Source organism: Phyllopteryx taeniolatus, chromosome 10, assembly GCF_024500385.1.
Source record: "Phyllopteryx taeniolatus isolate TA_2022b chromosome 10, UOR_Ptae_1.2, whole genome shotgun sequence".
Classification (NCBI taxonomy): Eukaryota; Metazoa; Chordata; class Actinopteri; order Syngnathiformes; family Syngnathidae; genus Phyllopteryx; species Phyllopteryx taeniolatus.
In genome coordinates, this window is record NC_084511.1 from 17,843,924 (window position 1) to 17,870,491 (window position 26,568).

At 40.7% G+C, this 26,568-nt stretch overlaps 1 protein-coding gene across 5 annotated transcripts; it reads right to left on the bottom strand.

Moving 5' to 3' along the window:
* Nucleotides 1-4,592: 4,592 nt before the first annotated feature.
* sh3tc2 (SH3 domain and tetratricopeptide repeats 2) lies at nt 4,593-26,568 on the bottom strand. 5 transcript variants are annotated; one of them, XM_061787535.1, is made up of 23 exons: nt 26,378-26,568; nt 26,000-26,074; nt 23,223-23,311; nt 22,627-22,725; nt 21,588-21,713; nt 19,808-19,935; nt 19,539-19,644; nt 19,264-19,407; nt 17,272-17,467; nt 17,054-17,127; nt 16,362-16,557; nt 16,103-16,239; nt 15,926-15,976; nt 15,054-15,358; nt 14,096-14,290; nt 12,189-13,049; nt 11,876-12,096; nt 10,809-10,975; nt 10,484-10,661; nt 10,249-10,399; nt 8,555-8,677; nt 8,043-8,471; nt 4,593-5,539 (listed from the first exon to the last, which is right to left on the bottom strand). In XM_061787535.1, the coding sequence occupies exons 3-23, from the start codon at nt 23,254-23,256 to the stop codon at nt 4,907-4,909; spliced, it is 4,554 nt and encodes a 1,517-aa protein (XP_061643519.1). In that variant the 5' UTR covers nt 23,257-23,311; nt 26,000-26,074; nt 26,378-26,568; the 3' UTR covers nt 4,593-4,906. The 5 variants fall into 5 exon arrangements, with proteins under 5 accessions (XP_061643519.1, XP_061643517.1, XP_061643520.1 ...); XM_061787533.1 differs by lacking the exon at nt 23,223-23,311 and adding an exon at nt 23,312-23,393; XM_061787536.1 differs by lacking the exon at nt 23,223-23,311.

Below are 26,568 nucleotides of genomic sequence, written 5' to 3' on the forward strand. Positions count from 1 at the left end.
AGAACCATGACAAAAAAAAGGATCAATCCATCACAGCACTTAGAGGACACAGTATGGAAAGAGTCACAGAATACAAACACCTGGGCATCTGGTTAGATCAAAAACTAACATTTAAGAACCGCAAATCAACAAAGTCACGAGTAAACTAAAGCAGAAAATATTGACTATTTATGCCAGGGAAAAAACATGCAGGAAATGGCTGGTTGAAGCAGTCTTTCCCTCAGTTTTGGATTATGGTGACATTATCTACAGACATGCTGCTGTCGCCACTCTAAAACCACAGGACTGTTTTTCACCCTGCACTTAGATTCATTACTGGCAACTGATACTCCACCCATCATTGCACTTTAGATCAGAAGGTGTGATGGACACCTTTATCTCTACAATGAGCTATGCAATGGCTTATTTTCATTTACTAAGTCTTAAAAGGCAACATGCCATGGTCGCCACAACCATACATTAGCACTCTGTTAAACTGGTCTCATAACAACCACTCAACATGTTCAAGTGATTGTTTACTGCTCAAAGTTCCCCAGACAAAGACTGAACTTGGTAAAAATGCTTTGAGGTTTTTTTGTGTGTGTCATCCAGGAATACTCTACAACTGTCACTCAAACTCAACATAATTGTTACCACGTACTATTTCAATAATATGATCACAACCTATTTTGCGTTTGAATGTAAATGTGCTTGACATCATTGAAAACGAGGGCTTGCCCTCAATCATGTTTTGAGGTTAATAAAGGTTTGAAATGAAATGAAATTAAATATGCAAATGACCTAAACCGCCAATGCGGAGAAACACAGACTGTGTCACACAATGCCCTCCTGGTCCACACTAAACTGACCCAGACCCCAGAAAAGTAAATCCATCTGCTGTAACCTGTCTGCATTATTGTATCGATACAGTATATAATGTGCATGGAGCCCATTGCTTTGCCTCAGGTTACTTGTGGGTTTCTGCACAAATTGTCAAAAACAGACCGCATGGCTCGATTTACCCAACACAGTTCAAGTTGCACAAGTTGGATAAGCGTCATGGCAATGAAAAGACAAAAAGAAACCTCATGGATTTGGATATACTGAGATCAGAATCAGTAATCTTTCAAATGTGGATAAAAATCTGATCGCACCACAAACTGTTCAGGACAGACCGAGGTGTGGTAGGAGATAAACCAGGACTCCATCTGTTGCCTTATCAGAAGCATTTCCAGACATAGGGCAAGCATACAGTCCATAAACACAAGTCAGCCACAGTGAGCTGTCACAAATGTTGGGATCAGCCTGTGATCTTATTTTTCGCTTTGTTTTTGGGCTGTGGGTTTCATTTACATCTTTATTTTGTTTTCAACGATTACAGTATGTAATTGATTAAGATTTCCAACAAGAATATTTCATTCACCTGGATGTGAGACGTATGATTTTAGTGTCCTTTTATTTTCTGAGGGGTGTACATCAGTTTTTACTGCTGTTGCTGATTGTGTGCATTCTCCTGATACGGTTCAGATGGTGCCTCACCCATCCGTCCTCTACTAGCTGCTTATCCTGTGCAGGCCTGATCCAGGAGTTGGATCTTCTCCCAGGTGACCGCTCACTGACGGTCATACTTTTTTGGGTTTGTGGGGTAAAGCTTGAGTAGCCGCTTGTGTGTAGTTAATGATAAATCCCTATGTTGGGATGTCTCCAGCTCCCAGGTTCTGCTTCAACGTCTGCTTTCCATCTATTGTCCAAAACTCGCACATGGTTCTGTTTAAACACAATTCCATCTCAGGCTTGTCACCATACAAACAAATGTGTAAGCATGACCTAAGGCCTTCGACTACAGGCCTGGGATCATACTGTCCTTTTGCACTTAGAAAAATGATTGTGCAGCATGGAAATGTTTTGCTGACCTTTTTACAACCTGTTTTATGGATGTGATACTCATTGAAGATGAAGGAAAAAAACAGGTCAAATCATTTGTTAAATTTAATTGAAGGGGTCCTAGACATTGGAGTGCCATTTGTAAAGCTGCTCATGCTGAAAATAAACGTAATATTTTGTCACATTCAGCTTTAAACAATGTTTAAAAAACTGTTGTGAGTTTTGAGTCACTTTTTTTTTTTTTTGCACATTCAAAAAGCTCAACTAAGAGCTATATTAAATAGTTAAATCCAAGTATTAAATTAAACATCTGTTACAGCTACAGTAAATTCCATCCATCCATTTTCTGAGCCGCTTCTCCTCACTAGGGTCACGGGCATGCTGGAGCCTATCCCAGCTGTCATCGGGCAGGAGGCTGGTTGCCAACCAATCACAGGGCACATACAAACAAACAACCATTCACACTCACAGTCACACCTACAGGCAATGTAGAGTCTCCAATTAATGCATGTTTTTGGGATGTGGGAGGAAACCGCAGTGCCCGGAGAAAACCCACGCAGGCACGGGGAGAACATGCAAACTCCACACAGGTGGGGCCGGGGATTGAACCCGGGTCCTCAGAACTGTGAGGCTGACGCACTAACCAGTCGGCCACCGTGCCGCATCTACAGTAAATTCTGAATCCAAATCTAAATTCCGCAAATGTTAAGCCTAAATCTGGTAAATGATGATTATAAATATAAATGTTAAATCTAAATTTAAAAAAATCTAAATAGTAAATCTAAATGTTTCCGGCTTTTTTTTTAACTAATATGAAAATACAAAATGTCAGTAGCCAGAAGTACCCGCAAAAACAAACAAAACAAAAACCTCAAGGGAGGTGTTTATAGCGTCAAATAACAAGTGAAACCCATCTTATCTGGTGAATTGGACTCTTGGACATAGATTATAGTAACAACAATAGCAAACGCATTTTGAGAAACAATGGGAGTACTTGAAGTTTTTAGTGTCACTTTGATGGAGGGTGCATGACTTATGACATGAAGTAGTCACAACAGCCACACAAGAGGGGACTCATGTCAACTGATCTGTCATGTTCATGTGACATCTGTTATGTTCTTACATAAAGACTTAAAAACTCCATCCATCCATCCATTTTCTGAGCAGCTTCTCCTCACTAGGATCGCGGGCTGCTGGAGCCTGTGCCAGCTATATTTAGTTTCATAGGAAACATTTATATGTAAGATTTAGATTTGGATTTAACATTTAGGTGTAGCATTTAATATTTGGATTCATCTATTTAATACATGCAAATACAGCACTTTTATCAATATGCAAAAAAGTGACCTGAAATGTTTTTATTTTATTATTTTTTTAAATGTGACAAAAATGTTGATGTTATTTCAGCATGAGCTGCTTTACAAACAGCACCCCAAACTATACTGCTAGGAGCAATTTCAGCTTTGATTTTCATAACTTAATTTTTTTATTCGACTTGAAAATGTCTCAAAAGTGTATTTTCCTGTAGTTTTCCGAGTTCACTTTTGCACTGAATGGAATGTTGCGCGTAACAAATATTTTGGTAACTCTGGGAACACTTTTAAAAGGGAAGAACCACTCTGTGCTTGTTTTGGCAGAGTTGAATAGAGGTTTAGATTTGTCATGGCTGTGAGGGGAGAAAGAAACACAGCAGGGCTGTTCAGTATGCAGATCATGTATGCAAACACTTTTGCCTCTTAAGTTACAATGGGCTAATACTTCACCATTACTGAGCCCAGCAATTGCTTTTATTGGGCTTTATGGTGTTTGTGCAGTTGTGTTTCAGTATGCTTTTTTGGGGGGTAGGGGGGGGGGGGGGGGGGGGGGGGGGAGGTGCTTAACTTTTAAGGCTAAACACTTGCTATCAATATAATTGATACCACCGTTTTTTCCTCCATATAGATCTCACATTATGTCACACTATATTGTACATGCAAGCGAGGCAACTGGGCAGGCTCATTGGACTTTTATGGTCTTTCATATGATGCAAATAACTGGAGCAGTTATGTGGCACTGGCCATAACCACCTTTTGACTTTGACTGCCCCCATCTGGCTGAGCTGAAGAATCAACTCACCAAGTATTGCTTTTCTTTGGGCAAGCGTGATATAAGGCACTCCTAGTAATGAGTCCTAGTGTGGGACGAAACGGACTGTGGACTGTGGAAATGGACTCAAGTCACAAGAGTAAATACCATGAAGGTTTGTGTGTGACATTTCCACTTTGTAAAAGCATGCACATTTCGAAGATTTTTTAGGTTTGAGTCTAGAGGGGTTGCCAGCCTTGTGACTGCACATATCATTTGTGTTATGTCGAAACTTTGATGGACCAACAGCTGTGTTGCCCAATCGGATGAGTAGCTGAAATCAATTTAAATCCAATTATAAGTAGGGCCAAAGCAAGACAATTACGAGTCTTCACTTAACTTAATATGCATGTTTTTAGAATGTGGGAGGAAGCCGGTGTACATGGAGAAAACACAGAGCACAAGGTCGTGAGCCAAAATTCGAACCCGGTACCTCAATAGAGAGGCAGACCAATTAATCACAAGGCCACAGACTGGCAGAACCCCTTGTCTTTAGATAAATACATTTTGTTTAACTTGACCTAATTTCTTCATTTTCTTCTTTTGCCAACCGAGCAATACAGTAATCCAAAAAAGTATCCTGAATGAAAAACACAAAATAATGCTTGAGTGTTCTCACTGTCAATATTAGACAAAAATAATTTATTGATATTGTCATGGACTTAGTCTTATTGACATAAACTTAAGACATTTTACAGAGGTATAAAAGATGTAGAAAATTACGACAGTATTCTAATATGGTAACTACATCATAAAAAGGCACACAATTTAAAGTGAATTATAACCCTCATCTCATGCTATACAACAAGTGCCATTTTGTTGAAACATTGCATTCGGCTCAGACACGTGACCAGAAATAGGAAATGAAGAACATAAAGTGCCACGGGGTTTTTTTGTGTGGAAGTCCATGTGAATCCACTCAGGATGGAAAGTTATCTGCACTGCTGTCTATCTGAGCGGGATCTTTCTGCTCAAGATGTGGATCCATGACCGTTTCCTTCTCGGAATGGGGACTGATGTTAGTTGAGGTCAAATCATTTGCATTTATCTCTTTCGGGGAAGTTTGCACAGTGTCCGTGGAGCTGCAGGAGTCCGACATATGCTCCCTGGCTGTGTCAAAGGAGTCAGTCAAAATACTCTCACTGTAAGACTGACTGATGATAAATGCAGAGATGTCAACAAACTCATTGTTCGTGTCAGGAGGAGGAATGTAGACATCCTCTCTCCTGTTGTCAACTTCATTAACAATTTCAGTGTCCCTGTGGGTATCTATTTGCATCCTACAAGTTTTTGGGAATGGGTCACTATCACAGTCTTCACTTGTATCTTTTCCAATATCCTCATTCACAGCAGAGTCCCCTGCTCCTGACAGAACTCTCTTCAGGCTATGGGCGCGGTCTCTATACAGCTGGCATTGCTGAGCGTCAGGCACGTGGTTGCTGTGGATCTCCGCCAGCTTCATATACACGACGTACAGAGCCTCTGGGTTAGCTCGATCCTCCAGGGCAGCTGCCAGAGCAAGGTGGAAATAACCCAATGCATCAAAAGAATCCTGGAGGAGAAGTGCATGGCATTAGAAGTGAAATTATATTTGGCTAATTGAATTCAAGAGGCAAACCGAATGGCTTGTGAAGTATCTAGGAATTGCAAAGCCATTCAAAACAGATTACTTTGAAGGACATGTTAATGCTCTTTTTGTTGCTGATGACCACAATTTTTTATAAAGATTGGACAAACAATGAATTAAGATATCGGTAATCGTAATTATAAATGTAATAATTGTAATTGTACACTGTTAAGTCCCTGACCGCAGCTAAAGGCTGTAATGTTGACTGCGTGACAATTCAAAATGAACCTTTCGTTTAACGAAATATTTGAAACTAAAATCTTTCATGGCAGACTTCAGTGACTTATTATATTTTTTTTTTTAACCTATCCTTTGTTATTCGCTTAAAACCCGCACATTTGCTTATTTTATGCTCAGCCCAAAGTCCTGTCCAGTAGCAAAGTAGTAAATCTATTTAGGGTGGGTGTCAACTACTTGTAGATTTTTGCTATTTGTGGCGGGGCTCGGTCCCTTTCTTCCACGAATGGCAGGAGAAAACTGTACAGTACATTCAAATTTTGTAGCAATCAGCAAATTAAAGTCTCTAATACAAGTTTGTTTTTGAATGACCCCCGATAATGGGATATGTGACTAGGAAATGCCAGCTTCAAAATGAAAATGACCGACTGTGTCTTTTTGGGCATCGTTTTTTTTAAAAACTTTTCTTGTATGTTCTATCATGATACACATGCTAACCAAATTTTATGTTACCGTAAAATTCCAACTATAAGCCGCAACTTTTTTTCCACCGCTTTAACCCCTGCAACTTAAAGGACATATATAGCTATATTTCACTTACAAGTTCTCTTTATGTATTTATTTAAAGAAAATGAAACAGGCAATAATTTCCAATAATATCATTCCATATCGGAGCAATCAGTAAATAAGTAATTGCCATGGGAACACCCCTTTTTCATCGCCAAACTCGATACACCGCCATCTCTTCGTGTAACGACATAGGCGGAACTGGAGACCAATTTCGCGGCATAGCTGGTGTGGAAACAGGTACTATACTATAAAGTGACAGTATTTACTCATATTTTATATACCGTCGTTGTCGGTCGGAATCCCCCCACCTACAAATGACAACCTTTCAGGAAATAATAAAATAAATAAAATTACAAAAAAAAAATCATCTTGCTTGAGTTTCCAAACTCGCAACACCGCTTTGTTCAAGTTGGTGTTATACCTTAAATTGCTATCCTATACCATTGCATACACATTAACACAACAGCAACTCAAAACTATGTTCAACCACTATTTAATATGCTAAAAGAATCTAAATCTATTATGATGTCATTGATTGAAAGGTACGAACACAGCACCAGCACCAGTCGTGCTCTTCAAAGTGCCCTGCTGCCACCACCGTACAAAAAGCATTTCACTTCACACAAGCCAACGCCTGTATTACATCTTCCCAAACTCTTTTTCAAAGTTGAGCGATGCAATCCATTAAACAATGAGCTGACTATACCCGTGTATCTAGGCATAAAAAGATCTATACGCAGGTCCCACATGCGACTGCCTTCCATCTGCAACTAAGCATTACAGCTATTGGTTTTAACAAAACAAGGCTACTCAAATGTATGTCACTATTTTCATTCGTTATTGTCTCCCCAAATATATCAAGACTTTCAACGTAGGCAACAATTATACCGCAGAAAACATAGTAGTTTAAAAAGGAAATGTCCTCGTCCTCTGTCACTGATGTCAGCAGGCTCATGCAGGGTTCGACACAAATCTGGGCGTGCAAAGATCTGCCTGAAAATCAAATATGTTACCAGAAAACAAGTCTAAAATTACTACTGAGTCTATTTTAGGGGGATTTTTTTTTCTGCATACTTTGTTTTTAAGTCCAGAACTATGGAATAAGTGCCAATGTTTACAGCATTAGAGAGATCCTTTAAACAATGATGTGACTTATTTGCGGATCTTACCGATCCCAAGAGCATCACATTTTCAACTATTCTCAGCTTCAATTTAAAGCTGGAATTTGCAGTTTTCTTCGTCAAACATGGTGGGTGGTGTCCCATACACAGAGGCTGCATGGGCTTGGAAAACCACCACGTACTTCACGTCACCCTTCTCACAGAGTCATCAAGTAAGTTGATCACCTTTCATATTTTTAAGTGATTATACATCCCCAAAAAATTCAAATCTTGCTAGCATTTTGAAAAATTGCATAATCCACTTTAAACTCACCAAAATCATATGTATTGACGAGTTCCATGTGTTAACTGTTCACCTTTTAAATCAAATCCGCACACATTGAAGCATTCGATTCGGTATTAAGATCTGCTTTGCACAAACACAGACCCTTACTATGCTGAAAGTGCATACTATGATGCAGCCTGCAGGTGTGCTCCCAGAATTTATTTTACGGTACTGTGAATACTTGTCCCTTATTATTTGCACAAATTAAGCATTTGTGTGATTGTCCAAGTTGTACCTTGTGTTTGTGCAGAGTGAGATTTCCCAGCCTGCAGTAGACCTGAGTGTAGTAGCGAGCCTCCATTGGGTGCTGCATGACAGGCGGACAGAGAGACAGGGACTTGAGATAGTAGTTCTCGGCCATCTCATAGTCCTGAAGGCTGTAGTAAACTGTCGCCAGTCGGTGGTAGGCTGTCCTCTCATTCATACACACACCTGCAAAAACAATTATGGAGCTGCTGCACTGAAGCTGTAAACTCGACATCATACAGCCAAGCTCAGTGGCTTTGCTCGTACCGGTTTTGTTTGCCATTTCAACCGCTAGTGAAGCATATTGCAGAGCCTCTTCCTGCTCCCCCTGGTCCATTAACAGTTCTGTTAGTTTACTCAACAAACGGAACTCTGAATGGATATCTCTGATACTTCGGGAAAATGGTAAACCGCCATCCTGTAATAAAAAGTGAACAAGGAGGTCAGCCCAAGGTGAATTTCCAAAGTAACTTTCAAACACTTTGTGTGTTTTCTATTTACTCTGTAGAAAGGTACTGATGCCATTCTGTTCCTGTGCCCTTTAAAGTAGACGTCCCCCGCTTCTTCATAGATGCTCATCGAAAAATGAGGGTCGTTCATTCTAAGCGCTGTCTTCACTGCTGCCTGTCAATCACACATTAGGTTTATAACATTAACTTCCGTTATTAGAATAAGATCTGAGACATGCTGATCCTAACTATAAGCAATAACATAGTTGTTTCTTTAAATTAAAAAGAAACAGTACTTTCAACAAAATGTGTTTATATGTGTATCTGCTGGCTGCAGGTTGTGAATGAAAAAGGTTCTAATGCCAATCTTGTGTAACAAAAGTCCCTTATCGCCAGGGGTGCGCATAAACATTTTGGTCTGCTGCTAGACTAGATTGGTGCAAATTTTTTTTCACCTCACTGGCAGGATGAATGTGATTGTAGGATTTATTACTATTAATCACAGTACTGCGGTATTAATAGATGTAGCCTATAGCAATATCTTGAAGTGTTCTTTACAAAAAAGGAACAGGCCTATCTAAAAGTGATAGACTTCTGAATATTATTGTTTACCTTTGTTCATATTTTCAGATCTTTTACAATTTGCATGATTTACAATAGCATGAATCATCTGTTTCCATGCTGAGTGGCAAATTGTGTGACATTTTTTATCCATACCAACAGATTTTGCCCTCCTAGACTCTATATTTTGTATTCCTAAACTGTCCAAGCAGCTGTCTGTCATAGTTGTTGTCGTTCTGTGCTTTGCTTGGTTTAAGTGCACAGAGAAACATCTTTTCACAGGAGGCAATACTAACTAGAGTAACTAATGCAATTTTGGTAAGCCTAAATAGTTCATGAAAACCCACCAAAGCTAGTTTTCACGTCACATAAACATTAATGCAGAACCCCTTGACAGTTAATTCTACAATCCAGATGGCACATTTCATTAGATTTGTAAACTATTAATTGTTACAATGTCCACATTTTTGGCAAGAAAATACTAAATGATTAAGTAAAAGATAATGGCTAAAACTTTTCTGCCGCCGAACATATCGTCGACGGGGGGAAGGGAGGACTTTTCCGCCGCTAGGATCCATGACTGACTGGCGAGTGGGGTGGCCAGTGTGTGGCCAACAAATGCATGCTCTGGTGCAAAAAATAAATAAACAAATAAAAAACTAAATAAAAAAGGAAAGCTCATACAAAATGCTTGGTGCGTATATGCATGATTACACAAGTGAATTTAGTGCACATTTTATATTTTTAGTGCACATGCGCACCTCTTATGTACACTCGTATATTATAAGCCGATGTTTCTTTGGCTCTTAAGGAAAAGAAATGCTGCCACACAAAAAGAGACACTTCAATACAAAGAGAAAATGTACATGTAAAGTCCAGATGTAAAACTATATACTGAAGGTAGAAATCAATGTATCTTTTGTTCAGTTACATCAAGCATACTGCATACACGAAATCATAAAACAATATAATAAAGCAAAACCATTTGACAAAAACAAAATAGATGATTATAAATCCACTGTCTCTACCACTTGTCTCCATTAGGTTTGCAGGTAAACTAGAGCCTATCCCAGCTCTCGATGTCCAGCATCGGCCCTATTTACTTGTATGTGATAAAAAACAAATACAGTATACATATTGTGTATGATTACATAATCATACTGACTCGCTACCAGCCCTCCTCACCTGCAGGTACATGTCGGCCAACTCATCCTCCTGGATGAGATAATAGATCCTTCCCACCTGCAACCAGGTCTCAGACTCTTCTTCTTTCTTGCCCAAATCAATGGAAATCCTCAGGCTTTGCTTGGTGTAATCTAGAGACTTAAGAGATGATCTGTATCACACAATTCAAAACTATTTTGGTCTTTTGTCATAAAAACTCAAGATTGTGGACAGTTGGATGAGAATATAAACTCACCTTTCAGTATTTAGTGAGAGGTAAAGACTGCTTAGGATTTCAAGGTATTCTCCTTCAAGTCTCTTGTCCTTCAGCTCTCTGGCTACTGACACACAGTGTTCATAATAGACGATGCTTTGACCGTAAAGCAGCATGTCGGAATACAGTCGACTCAGCACCTTGGCCACCACTAACTGACCTATACAGTAAATACAACACAGTTTTTATACAACACATTTAGCTGATGTACAGAATGTGATTATGAAGTGTTGTTAAATAGTTTTTCCACCAGAGGGTACACAAAGTACAATTAGGGTAAGTTCGTATTGTTATTCTTTATACTTACTGGGCAGGTTTCTAGCATGCAGTGCAATCAGAAGTCCCATTTCATAACAGGACCTGATGTGGTGACTCTTCCCCCTATTCTTGTAGCTCCTCCCCAACCAAAGGAAGGTCTGCACATGCTCCTCATCTGTGGGGCTCTCCCAGATGTCAAGAAAAAGGTGCAGGGATCTAGAATAACAACAAACTTGTGAAACACTAAAACCCATTTGCAGAGGACTGCTCAGCTTTGAGGTAAAACAGTTGTAAATTACACCCAGCAAAATGCTAAGAAAAGTCTTCTCTCTGATATCATTCAAAATCGACAGGGTTCTTCCTCTATACCAGAAACATATATTCGAAGATGGGACAATTTTTCTTCATTTGACCATTGACTTTATATAATTTGTTGCGTATAAATGAGTGGTGTATTATGACTAGATGCATAAGCTAAAGTGAGCCAATTTAAGATAAGAGTCAAATTATGCCTGAATGTATTTCTATTTATTTTTTTGTAATGTATCTCATTAGATTGTACAACGGGTGATAATGTTAAATCGTGTTTGCGTGCTTCCTTTTACCCTTGACCTCATATACCTACTGCAGTATTGACAATATGACATTTGTCCCCCATGTAACTAAAGCATTACAGTCACTACACTGTACCTCTCTCTATTGCATCAAGAAGTAGTCTAAAATTGGGAGGGTATCTGATTGATTGATCGATTTGAATTGATTCCAGACATGTCAAAAAACACATCAACATATATACAAACCCACAACTACATATCTTTAACCCAAAGAGATTTCAATATACCAAGACATATACACACACATACATACCTACCTATAGACATAGTAACATGTATACAGTGTACATACTCCAATCCAATACCTATTCATATATATAACTACACACACAGTATGTTCAAGCATATTTTTCTTTCATTTTCTTTTTCCCTTTTTGTCAATACAAAATAAATAGATATTTTCTCAATGTTTACACCCAATCTATATATCGATACTATACATATACATTCACACAAATATTACTACACGTACTGCACACATGTCCATTTAAACATGTCTGACCTGACCAAGAAATGCTCTGCCAATGTAGACGCCCCTGTATCCAGTGCCAGGCAGCCTAAGTTGGCCAGTGCCAGGGCCTGATTCCTCTGGTTTCCACTTTCGCGGCCTATCACCAAGGCCGAGTAAAGTTGCCAGCCTGCTTCTGGTATGCAGCCCTGCTGTCTCAGAGATAAAGCCAAGAGATTGTGGATGACGCCTCTTTGAGTGGAGCTATCTGTTCCCTGCAGAGTGGTTGAACATGAAAACAGAACATACAGTACTTTTCAAGGAATGAGCAAATGCAGCAACAGAAATTGAGTTAGTGTTTTTTTACCTCAAGTGACATAAGAAGTGGCTGTAGGACACCCTGAGCCATCTCAGCCTGCCCTGTTAAAACCAGCAGCCAGCCAAGCAGCACAGAGGCCTCAAAGCCTTCCTCCTCATTGATGAAGCCTCCCGTCTCCACTGCTCGTTGAGCACATTGCACAGCCTTATCAAGGGCACCATACTGCTGGTAAACTGAGGCCAAGCCCAGACATAGGTCCCTCTGCATCTTCAAGTCCCTCTCTTTCTCAGCTATAGCCAGCGTCTGCAGGAGGTAAACCACAATCTGGGCAGGGAGCAGGGAGGTTCCTTCCTTCCAGAATGGGTTCAGGCGAGCTGAATTCCTAATAAATCTCTCAATCCTCTGGAAAGCATCATGGAGTGAGTGGTCTTGTCTTGAGTCGAGGCTCAGAGAAGCCAACACCAGGTGAGGCATGTATTTACGATGATAGAGCAAGCTCAAGAGCCAGTTGAGGTCCAGAGGTACTATAGGAAGCCCTTCGTTGGCTAAGAGAGTTGAGGAGAGGAACTGTAGGCGCTCAACAAAGGGAAGAGCGTCATCAGGTTTCCTTAGAAGCAGGAAGAGGCTGGCGATAAGGTAGCACACACGGGCCTCCAGATATTTATCCCCCATTACCATGGATCTCCTCAGAAGCAGCTTCAGCAGCTCAATTTCATCTGAGGATGTGTAGGTATGGTTGGGAAGACAGAGCAGCATGGCGCTGGCCTTTTCCAGGGTGAGGGGCAGCTTATCTGTCATACGCTGCTTCAGGTAAACAGCTGTGAGGTTGGTTAGGAGTGCGATCAAAAGTGGTGTGTCACTGAAATTGTCCACACGAACACTCAGAGCTTCCTCATAATACACGCGAGCCTGAAGTTAAAAGGGAGGATAATGTCAGAGAGGATTTTCATCAGTAATAAGCTGAAGTCAGATGGCTACTAAAACAACATCAAACAACAGAGTGAAAAGAGGATGTTAAGTTGCCTTTTAAAGCAATTATTGTATTATACTGCAGTAACTGCAGTCAAATAGTAAGATATTCTGTAACATATGATATATTTGCTTTTCTATTTTGGCTGTGAGAGAACATCATACAGTATATGTAATAAAATACAATCATTATTTTTAATATAGGATTTAAAAATGTGTGCGCGCATGATGAGAATGGTATTAATGTCATGGAGAAGTTTTCTATGGATGGAAAAGCTTGCATTGAAATTTTGGGAAATCACAATGAAAATAAAGAGCTCTCAGTATGATAAAATGCTGTTTTATGTCACAACACACCACAAGAATAAAAAAAACAGTTTGAATAATGACTGTCTCACAGTGTCAAATACAACCATCCATCCATTTTCCATACCGCTTCTCCTCAAAAGGGCCGCGGGCATGATGGTGGCTATTGAGCATTATTATCTTTAATTCTGATACAGCTCCTGAATTGGATTTCAATAGATTTTGCACTTAGACCAAGGTAATTCTGACATACTGTAGGTATGAGTAGGTTCTAACAGCATGAGAAACAGTATGTATTACAAACATACGTGTTCATTCATTCATTTATCTTCCGTTCCGCTCAACCTCATTAGGGTCGCGGGCGTGCTGCAGCCTATCCCAGCTATCTCCGGGCGAGAGGCGGGGTACGCCCTGAACTGGTCGCCAGCCAATCGCAGGGCAGATATAAATAAACAACCATACGCACTCACATTCATCTCAATGGGCAATTTAGAGTCTCCAATTAACCTACCATGCATGTTTTTGGGATGTGGGAGGAAACTGGAGTACCCGGAGAAAACCTACGCAGGCACGGTCCTCAGAACTGTGAGACAGAAGTGCTAACCAGTCGCCCACCGTGCCGCCCATACGTGTTCATTAAAAACAAAAATGGATTATATATAAATAAGAATATAAATAACCTGGGATAGCTTCAGCTTCCTGGCACAGAGTCTTCCCAGGAGGAAGCATGCTCGCCTATGTGCCCAGTGCATGCCCATCCTCTTTGCACACTCCCTTACACTCTCAAGCTGTCCTGAGACTGCACTCTCGCCCTTCCCATTGAAGGTCACCCACAGAAAGGAACACTGGAGGTCATACAGGGGCAGGAAGTCTTCCTAGGGGGGGGGAAGAAAAACAAATAAGCACACAAAAGAGTCTCTCGGCCGCTGTTAATCCTTCAGTATAAAATATTTTTTGGGGGCCTGGATCAATTACAATTATTATAATTATTTTCATTCAAGTATCTCAAGTCCACACATTAATGATTAGTTCAGTAAGGCCTGTTACACAAAGATTTTTCCAATCCTTAAATATTTTTTTTATCTGCTACAGACTCCACATAACAATAAATAAAGAAAGAAATAAAATAATAATACAAGATTACATTTAAAAAAATCGGTTGTCATCTGAATTTCAACACAGACCACACACAAAGATTCTATTGTACCGCCAATCTTGAAATCTCACATGATCACATACAATCTCACAAAACCAAAGAAGAAGAAACACTTCCGGTTATGCACCGATGTTTCCCGAAGGTTACCGGCGCCAAGAGCCTTGTAAAATGTTGTTCTCAAAAAAGGACTGGCTTTGGAAAATACTTCTTGCTGTATGAGGAACACACTTTTATACATAAAACGACATCAGACCTAAGGACAATCTTATAGGATAATCTTCTAAAACATAAAATTGTCTGGGGTTTGACATGCTAGGTCAGGAAGGGGCAGAATGGGCACAAAAACAGGTCAACTGTCTTTATGTGTGTAATGGGCCCGAGACAGAAATTCATTGCAATTAACAGTTTCCACCTGAAGCTAACTAATAAATGGCTTTTAGCACCTGATTTGTAACAAGTGACTGGACTGCAACTTTGCTGACCTGGAAGTGGTCATGGTTTAGGAGGGTCAACGTCGGGTCGCTAACTTCTGACTCGTCCCCCTCCCAACTGGTTTCCTCCAAGAAGAGAGGCAGGTCCTCGTGGAATTCATTGAGGTCCCTGAATGTGTCATCTAGAGTAAAGGACAGGCGCTCTCCCTCCTGTGCCAGAGGATTCTGGGACTGATAGAGCGACACACGGGGGGACGAGTGTGATAGCGATGGGCGGGGGGAGGAGTGGTACGGGGGCGTTCCACCGCTTTTTTCTGACATGACACTCTGACGTGTGCTAGCAGGGACCTTGTGATCTGAGAAAGAAGAAGAATATTGCAAGAACACAAAAGAGGTGATAGCACCCATGGTAGTTTCATTCATTCAGTTTCTATTTTCTCAACTGACTGTAGTTTTTCCAGTTCTTTTGGTGATAAGCTCGTAGTGGGATTCAATGACGAAGCCAAGAAATTAAGGAACAGTGGCCCTTTAATTCCCAATGAATGATATTAAATTTCGTATTCATATAAGTCTTTCTATTGTCATGCATCTTGTCGTGCAAGCATATAAAACAGTAGCTCCGCCACAGCAGCGGAACAAATGACAGTCAGCCAAGGAATGAAGATGTGATGACAACGAAAAAAAGGGAACTATTACAAAGTAGAAAAAGTTACAGCCATCTCCGTCCTTGATGCTCAGTGCAATATGACAGTAAGCCAGCAACAAGGTTGAGTCCACTTCATATTTTTTTTGTTTTACATCTATGAATGTAACATTTTAACAGCCTGTATGATAATGAAAGTTGGCCAAAACAGAAGTGTAATTGTATTAATGTAGTCAAATAAATGTATTCAACTGTAAAACACAAATATGTAACTGTTTACCACGCTTGGGCCGATTCCTGATGTACATGAAGTCAGACTCATCCAGCCTGTCTGGGAAAATACATTTGGACAGTTTGGCGTAAGCTTTGCAGCTCATAACAAATATTTATACCATAATATATCTATTTAGCAAGAACATTACAAGCTGACATTAAAGATGTGTCTCTAGGGCTTTACCTAGCCTGTACACAGAGCTGATGTCAGATGAGAAGAGCCTTTCCAGTAAGTTGCTATCACACGGCTCAGAGCTGAACAGGCTCATCTGAGCCAGCGTGTCTCGCTCCTCCTCGGTCAGAAAGACCAAATGTCTGTCTCTGTGCAAGAGAAACAATGGGAGAATTATCACAAAAGATGTGGTTCCAATTGAAATTATGCACATCTTTATCAGACCGATATATTTCGAGTCATACTGTACAATGAGATTAAATCTATTTACAGGGACATGGTGTCCAGAGGCTTGACATGGGCCTTGTTGACGAAGCCAGTACGACGAGTGGAGACGTTTTTTCCTATGAAGAGGCCAACGCCTCGAATAAGTAGACCCTGAATCTCTACAACATCCCCTTGACTTAGCTGGAGTTCATCTTGAACGGTTGGACTGTAGTCGACCACCGCCACACACGAACCTGTCACTGGCATGTTTGATAGGGAGATAAAAGAAAAAGTCAAACGATTTGGTAAAAAAAAAGTTAATGTCTGAATCTGATCAGGCGACGACCGGTACTTGCAATATTTTGTGAGTGCAAGCAGTATAGACGTAATGGACCACAGGAATCTTGACATTCTAGGAACTACCATTAACCAATATTTCCTGAAAACTTTAGGTGGAAATTGCCATAGAGGAGTAAGGGAGCAGTGACCTAATTGTGAAATTATTGTGAAAACAAAGTTTTCATAATTCCAATGTTTAATTCGTGAAGCAGAGCCTCATTTTTGGTCTTGCTGTCCAGGGGCACTGCATCATTTAGCCCAATGTAGCAATTCAAACAGCTTGATGGATGTGGGCTCATTAGAATCTAATAGTGTACATAATGTTGTGAAATGGTTCCTGGTAACTATGTGTGTATAAGCATGTGTGTGTGTGTGCTTGCTTGTGTGCATGCGTGTACTGTAATAGTATGGTTCTACCAAGTGGATGATCAAATGGTTCCTTCTCCGTCGGCGAGCACCCTGCATAACCTGGGTAATTCCTCAGGAACCACCTGACCAAAGGGGGACAATGCATTAACAAAGACATACCACATGTTGCGTGCACATAATCACCACATGTAAAGATAAAGCAAGTACTGCATTTGATCTTGCAATATAAATTAGTTAAATAAATAAAAAAATGGGGAAAATCTCACTGGTAAAAAGGGTATGGAAGTGGCTGAGTGGCATTGACAGGAACTAGGCCATGGTGTCCAGTGGAGAGCAGTGTACCCTCCCACATTTCCTCCTGTCCTGTGTCCTTCACCATGAGAAGATCATTCTTTTGGAAAGACAGCTGATCTTCGTCATGCTCGTCACTTCTTGTGTACAGCGCCTTAGCAAAGAAAGATCCTGCAACAATGTTTTTTCATTAATGCGCTCTTTAGACAACTAAAAGACACTAAACACGTGTTTTAATTCTGTTGTTTTTTTTAAATCAATAAAATCCCTTCACAGATATAAAAGATCAGCAAAAATGCTAGTGTACCCTGTTTCCCTTACAAATGGATGATGGGCGATTGAAACAGACTCCATTAAGTTAAATCTCATCACAGTTTGGCAGCACTTAGACCTACTTTGCCAAAAGGAGATATAGGCTTTTTAAAAAATTATATCTGCATTAACATGCAGTACAGCAGGTAGGAGCGCTTTGCTGTGAAAGCATACTTTTGCAAAGCTTATTCAGCAAAGAGCTTACAATGTGGTTCGTTTGAGTAAAATATGAAAGCCAGATCAGTTGAAATGGGATTGCTCAGCATTTAAAAGGATTTATTTTAATGAGAATAACGTCCGGACATAAGGCTTTACCATAGTAGCTACATACATTTTGATACAGTAAATCTTTTTCCAAACATTTGATTAGCGGGAAACTGCTTTGGCTTTTTAAGGGGTGTAACGATTCATTCTTTACATCGATGTATCGAATTATATTCCTACGATCCAACTGCATCGATCTGTGCTTGGCAAGTTAGCCTTCCGGACAAAAATATTTTAAAATGTAAACAATCGAGTGTATCGCTACTAAGAAATAACGCATTTGATTTATGCACTGCAGGCATTATATGGAGGTGTGTATGTGTTGTATTTCCAAGAAACACGCTTGTAATTCTTTTTACTTAGCGTATTTTCGCGACCATAAGGCGCACTTAAAAGTCTTAAATGATCTCCAAAATGGACGGGGCGCTTATAATGCAGCGTGCCTTATGTGTGCACCGAGTTCCAACATCTATAAATGTTGTTGTGTGATGAGCGCTCTGCTTGACTTTTTTTTTTTTTTTTTTTTTTTTTAACCATTTCCTGCCGACACGCTGCTTACATAGAGGAAACACGGACGTGGCTGAGGACAGGGCAAGGGTGGGTGAAGTAGGATGCTAAAGCCACGCCCCCAATAGGTATATAGCGCCGGGGTGTTTTTTTTTTGTGTATTTTATCTGTTTTTTACCGCTATACTGACTAGGAGCATTTGCTTGGGGTAAGTGTCTGCTGGCACTGTTGTTCGAGCTTTCGTAAAAGCCGCCATCATTTCTGAGGAGCCGCACACCAACGAGACTGACTCGAACCTGGCGTGTTTGATGGAGAACTTGCCCAGCTGTTCATTTTGGATACAGAAGATGAGGACTTTGATGGATTTGTGGATGAGGATTGATCAAAAAATAACGTGAGTACATTGTTAAATACCGGACTCAGTTTTGCTCCCGCTGCCTTTTTAAAAACAGTGTGCATGCATGCTACCGTATGTTTTAAGCTACCATATGTTTTACCATGCCTACGCCCAATAATACGGTGCGCCTTATGTATGTGTTAATACAGAAATAGACCCCGTAACTGAGACTGCACCTTCTAATACAGTGCGTATATTATATTATAATATCTTTCAGCTAATACACAGCACTCAGCTTCCACCAATGTACTCTTCTACAACACTACATCTTTACTCATCTCTTTTCTTCTTCATATCCTATCTATGCCACCCACCTAGACGCTCCTTTCCATAGTGCCCTTAGTGATTGGACAGAGACACCTAAGCGTGTGTGTGTGTGTGTGCGCGTGTGTAGGTGTGTGCGTATGCATGCACATACACGTGTGTGTGTCTGTGTGTGCGTGCGTGCATGCGTAGGTTATGTAGTTAAGATTGAAGCATTTCATACCTTCCTGGAGTAAAAGCTCAAGGTAGAGGGTGGCCAGGTGATCCTCGTTAACTGTTACATTAATCTCCAAGTCGCTGAGCAGTTTTGGCTCCAGCCAGAAGGATTGATCACACAGGAAGTTCTCCAAGCAGCGTGCCACGTAACCTATCATTCAGTTGATACAAATACTTTCATTAAGACCAATAATAACAGCCACAGTAGTCACACAAAACAATGAACATCAACACTGCTAAATGTAATGATAATCAACAAATTACACTCAAATAAAAACCTACCTAATGCTAGATAAGTCGAAAACTTCCAGATTTCCTCTACAGTTTTAAATGTGAGGACAAAGCTGTCCTTCTCTGCATGGACAGACACCAGACGTGCAGACAGGTCCTGCAAGAACCAAGACTTTTTATAAGCAGAACAGAACATTCAACCTCTACATTTCACTGTGCCCTGTATAATATAACACATATGATGGCTCACTATAATATTCAAAAGGCAAAGATTCACAGCAATATTTCTGCATCTAGTGATGACTATCTTTTTCACTAACCTTAAACAACTGGGTGACGTCTTTGCTGTTGCTCTCCACTACTCGGAGCCGGGTGCGCAAGGCCTCCTGGACAGCCCGATCAGGGTCCTCACTGGAGCGTCGGCGTCCAGTAAAAAAGAGCATAATTTCTAGACAGGATAAATAATGTCAAATGTGATTTGAGAAAGAAATCAACATAGTGTGCAAATACGGCTCAAAGTAAAAAAAAAAAAAACATACTAAAACTAAAAAGGGAATGGTTTTACTGCTTGCAAGCAAGAGGAAAACTTTCAAAAGATCATTAAAGATCTTCTCCGGCAGCTCATATTACAGTGAGATGCTTTGTGAGAACCCCCATGGTCCCTTGAGGAATAACAGCGCTATTAGACTGCTGACTGGACTCTCCATGTGGCCATTAAAATCCATTTGAAAGGCAGAAACTGCAGGATGTGATGGGCTTAAGACACTGAGTAGGTGAATGTGTCCTCTGAGTATGCATGACTAAAGATTCCTAAATTGGTTGGTTGGTTTGTACAAGTCTGTCAATCCACTATGGTGTATAGCAGGGTTACTAAAATACTTTGTTTTTTGGGTTTTTTTCAACACGTCGAAGGTCCATTTATTGAGTGCAATAATACTGCAATATTCAAAATATAATTTCCTTTTCATTCAAAAGCTCAACAAAAATAGGAACTAAAAATGGAATTTCCAAATTGTTGAATTAAACAAAACATGACCCCTGTAATGAATCCAAAACAAATACCCGGAGGAGGTTAATAACATTTTTCTTTTTAAATACAAACACAAGGAAATATAAATTGGATGTACACACTTAGACTGCGTGCCAGTGTGCCTGTGTGTGGGTGTCTACGTGTACGCGTGCGTGCATGTGTGTCGTCAAAAACAATAACCAAATAGACTGGTATGTGATCCCAAACATGGGATAAATAATACTAATCAAACGGGTACACTAACAAATTATAGCTATCAAATAAGTTCGCAACATTTCCACAGTTAACATAGCACTTCATGTATTATGCTCTTTTTCTGAAAGACAAAGCGCACCATTTCCAATAGCCGAAGTAGCTGACAAAGCGGTTGATACACAGTTACTTTTACAAATTAATATCACTGGAACACACTAATAACACATTCTAGCACAACAAGTAAGGGGTAATGTTAACAAGGCACTTAATGTATAATTGTGTGTCGCAACCCACTTTGTCACTGATGCACACCAACCAAGCGAAATTTATAATCCGGTACACATGCTACCAACTGAGTCACATCCTCTGCTTCCAACCAATGTAACGTCACTGCCCAGGCACAAGACATGAGAAATGGACCGCTCGAATAAAATACACAAAGGAAAACAAAAGTAGTAAATTCACCTACTCAGCGTCTTGGAGATTAAGCCACCAAAATTATAGCAATGAACATATTTTCTCTAACAAAGAATGACTTGGGGCCTTTTAAAGACTCCCTGCATTATCTTTGGCATGAAGACAAGTCCCGGTCTACACGTGGTGACCTAACCAAAACACAAAGTAAAGGAAAACATTTCTCAATTCAAGCACCTCTTGAACTGGTACCCTCACATACACAATGAATGGGCTGTTTGACTGCGTACTCCACATTGCAAAGTGAAGTGTGGCTTACTGCCATACTACTACTTTGAGAAGCCTGATCTCCTCTGATCTTTGAAATGGCCGTAACAGTTCAGGGGCCAGGCAGGTAGGATACAGTCCGGAGGCTTCTATCAAGTACCCTTGGTGTAAAATACAGCATCACAAAATAGTACCCGAGGAGCATTTCTCGCCCTGTGTCACCCGACTTCCTCTAAGAAAGGGCTCTTTCTTCTTCCAGTAGTTTTCTGGTTCCAGCTTTTCTTCAACTGACTCCACCAGTGGGCCATCCTCATCATCTCCTGCACATGATGGGACATAAAATGTTACACACACTAAATAAGAATAGGTAACAGGTTCAAAAACACTTACAGGAAAATAGTCAAATGCATGGAGACCCGGGGCAGACTGCTGGTAAAAAGTGGCTTGGGAGTCATGGACAGACTGGCCCAGTTCATGCGCGCCATGGGGAGCCAGCCAGCCGGCAACACAAATTTCAAAAAAAAAAATAAAAATGTATGCTCTTTTGGACCATAATTCATGGAGTAGGTAATAACCTTGAAAACCTAAAACTAATTTTTTAGGATGATATATTTTCCCAAAACTATCACGACAAACAATAGTATCGATGTTTTTTTTTATGTTCCGACTTCATACAAATTCGACATACCAGCTCGTTGGTGTTAGCGGGATGGCCGCGTTCATCTGGCTTGAATCCAAAATGTTCCCACATCGTCGCGGTGACGTTAGGCTTTGGAACTAAATCCATTTATGCCACTCAATTTTCTGTAACTGCCGCTAACGGCTCGCCCTCAGAAAATTTAGGTTTGTGTACGCCGCATTTCATACATGCTCGCTCTTCATTACCTCTGATTGGTTTAAAGACCACAATGAAACCCATCGTGTGTCTGCTTTCAAGTCGCAGAAATTTATTTTTCTTACTAAAATGATTGGGCATCTGTACGCACCCTGTGTTTTTTCTTCATGGACAGAAAATATATCACCGTTAGCCATAGACATGCATATTATAGCTGGTCCTAATGAGGTTATAGAAGCTTCACATTGTTTGTTACACTGAGCAGAAAGAAAAACATTTTAGCAGTCACATGTCTTTCTTAAATCATCCTTTGTTTGTTTGTTGCTTGTTTGGAAGATGGATATCCAAATATGACTAGGAAATTTGCAGTAAGCAATCTGCTGCACCACATACCATACCTTCAGTCATGATGTAATTTCCTGAAAAGTGTTCGTGGGTACCCCCGAGAGCATATGGTGGTTCCCTCCACAAAGCATCCAGCTCAGCAGGAGATATGTCTGTAAAGAACAGAACATTTCAGTGCTGGAGGACTCAAATTTTTCAAAGTTTTCATACACACTGTTGCTTCTCAGCAGGAGGGGATGGCACAGATGATATTAAATACAAAAATGTTAGTAAGGGGGCTTTGGGTTTGGTTTGAGGGGATACAACGGCATTGACATCTCACTTAACGCGACGTCAAGAGAATCCTCCAGACGCACACAGCCAACTTGCACCTAACTCCTGAGAGTCTACTCATTTTCAGACATACAATGAACAAATTACAGTAACGACTGCAGTTTCCTTTTTCAACATGCTGTGTCAGTGCTAAGGTATCCTGCAAAGCTTTCACAAAGACACAATAGAGTACACATGACATGATGTTGGAGAGGACAAGAGCCCATTCTCTTCCATCCTACGACACAAAACACAGCACTGACAGAACCACTCGGGTCGCACTTGCAGGCTCACATGCTTCTACAACACAAAAAGACACAATGCCCTTCAATGTTACCTTTTTGGCTTAGTGTGTTACCCATGTTGCACATAGAATTATATTCCACTACTAGTCATGACAGTGGGGCCGAGTGGGTTGGGACAGACCTGTGAGGGAGGAGAGGCAGATTTTGATGAGGGGTCCACAGCAGGAGGAGTTGAGCAGCGGTCTGCAGCAACAAGACGCCATCTGGCCCAAGAAGCGACAGTTCCCAGGGATCAATGCCATCCCATCACATTCCCTCTTGCCTCTGGAACAACAATTTACTCTCTTCCTCCTCTATGCTGGAAAGGCCCGCTTCCCCTTCCTATTTCTGCACTCCCATTCTTATCCTACTTATACAGTCTCTCTCTCTGTCTCCCCTCTGCAGTCAGTGTTGGGTATCCCTTCTTTACGAGCAGCATCTCTTCCTCTGTGTCTGGTCTGGCTTCGCTCCGCAGTCCCACTGTCTCTTTCTGTCTCCATCCACCTCCACCCACCAGACTCTCTCTCTCTCCTGCCCAGTCAGTGTGTGAGTGCACAAAGTACTTTCTCCAATTGGTATGAGTGTGTGTGGGGGGCAGGCCTCACATAGATTGTGCGCGCGTGCGTCTGTGTGTGTTGTGTGTGTGTCATGGTGCGTGTGTGAGTGAGTGTGGGGGGATGGACTGTTAAAAAATGCTCAGAATGTGTGTCACAATAGACAATGTGTGTGTCGTTTGTTTGAATTGCTGGGATAATTGCTGATTTGCACAGTAAGGCAATGCTATGAAACGGCAGGCAGCAAGGTCACAGAAAAGCAGCCTGGTGATATAGATAAAGGATCAGTTTATCCACATCCCAAATGTCTCCATCCTCTGATGAGTAAGGGATGACATTAGCACACAAGGGCAAAGTCATCCTGCACCCACAATGAAAAGGGTGCAACACTGTTTGGGGCTCAAAATGGTATCAAAATAGAGTTTCTGAGTGTCAGAATGCTAGGCTTTATGCGGCTCCTCATCAAATAAATAATTTGCCCCAGTTTTGCCCAACCAGGAGCAAGCAAATCATCCCACCATTACCCCAACCAATTTCAACAATATTGAAGTGTCATAACTTACTCTCTTCATGTTTGACAAATGTATTATACAAACAAACAACATGTAGCAGCGCACTTAGCAGGAAACAGTGAAAGACAAATGTTCCGCAATAGTAAATCGGTCACTGTATATTTCATTGTATTGTGTAAGTCTGTTACAGTAATATGATAATTATAGTAATTGTAAATAATACAGAAAAATGCTTTCACATGGTAATATTGTGATGTTTACTAATTGATTAAAATAACCTTTGGGGAGATTTAGAACATTAAAAACTTTATATCTGGAATGTTTTTCAGTCCAGGATGTAGCCCGCCTCGCGGCTCCAGCTCACCCGTCACTCTGAGTACAATCGGTTTAAAAAAAAAAAAAAAAGTGTATTTATATTAATTATTCACATAAAACCTCTTCTGGCTTTCTATAATCATGGTGGAACATGTGGTAAGCACATCTGCCTCATAGTCAGTAGATCCAGGTTCGACTATCTCGTGTGGAGTTTGTTCTCCTCGTTGTTGCATGGGTTTTCTCCTGGTACTCCGGCTTCCTCACAGATTTATTGAAGACTTGAAATTGTTCATAGGTCTGAATGTCAGTGTTAATGGTTGTTTGTCCAATCTGCCAAACTGGCAACTGGCGACCAGTCTTTGAAGATGAGACACCTGTAGCATAGTGTACTCTCGAAGAGTGGGCCAACGTACCTCCTGACAGGTTCACAAGTCTTACTGAGCTTTACAGAAATTGTTTGATGGCAGTGATTGCCTCAAAAGGCTGCACAACTAAAAATAAACTTAGGGGTACCATCATTTCTGTCCAGGGCACTTTCATTAGTTTGTCTTTGAAAATAATTCTGTTGGGCCACAATTTCCACTTATTTCAGTGACTGCTCTGGGTTTTCTTTCTGTGATGAAAGGGTACCAACAATTTTGTCCACGTGTGTAAAGCTGACACTTGACTGTGACTGTCTTTTGTTCAAATGTCTCTAATATACATATACAGTTTTCACTATGTTTTCCAAATATTATTTAGGCTACTAGATTATTTGGTTTATGCCCTCTCTACTGATCACAGGAACTGATTGTCAAAGAGGCTGAGAGCAGTGTCGTCATCTGTTGTCTGACGTGTGAAGGCTAAAGCTGTAAACAGGTCTGAGCTGCCAGAACATATTAGGACACTGGATGTTAGCTCGCTTGTTCTCACAGCGCAACAGATTCTGTCTAATCTAATAAAAAATCTGCTCCAATCTGACATGGTCACATGCGCAGTCATTGCTACACGCCAAAAGTTGACAGGGGACACAAGTTGTTACCAGTGCAAAAACCTGGTAACAAAAAAACAATAACAATAACCACAATCTTAGTGACTTGTGGTCATGATGCAGAACTCACCTCTTTAGAGCAGTTTCATGACAGCTGGGACGTGAAACCCATTTCTCTCAGAAATGTCAGCACGCTCTGAACTAGTCTCATGTCATTGAAAGGTTAAACAAGTCACAGACACAGCGTGCTGAGCCTGTTCACATACCATGAATGAGCCAATTTATCCTCTTAAGCCAAAAGTCCAATTAAAGCACTTTGCAAGCAGCATTTAACCAATTAAGAAACATATGGTAAATCTCGTTGTATGAATGAATGGTTCTTTAAAAAGTTTTCAGAGTTGTTTTTTTTGTTTGTTTTTTTTAAATCAGGAGTTGTAGTTTGGTAATATGAGACGAAGGATATATAATTTTAGACTTACCCACTGTTAGCTAACTTGCATGCCACAGAGCTCCCCGAGATTCCCACACTGTTGCAGAGCAGCATTTGCAGGCTACTATAAACAAACAAACACAGTAGAATTGTAGGGTTTTTTTTTGTTTCGTTTTTTTTTTGGGGGGGGGGGTAGGGGGTTCAGGTTATATTTCTACTACAGTATTTGACGTTATGCTGTTCACTGTTGAAAGACACAAGTAGAGCATAAGACTTGTATGAAACACACGGTGTTGTATTCGCTACAAATCTATTTCCTGCATGACAACAACATTCGGGAGTGTATGGCCGAGTACAAGGTTCAGCTCTGACAACAGACACTTTTTGACACGCAGCAAGATTTCAGTGTTGAAAGGAGCAAATTTACCTCTTTGCTGTTCCACTCTTCAAGCCATTCCTCTTGCGCTGACACAACATGTGTTTGTTTCGCTGTCTGGGTTTCACCCTGCATTTCCCGTAAGCCGCGGTTGCAACTTCACAGCTGTCTGAAACCCACAGGGCAAAAAAAAAAGAATAAAGAAAGTTCGAATGGTTAGTTTTAAGTCGGCGTCTGAGTGT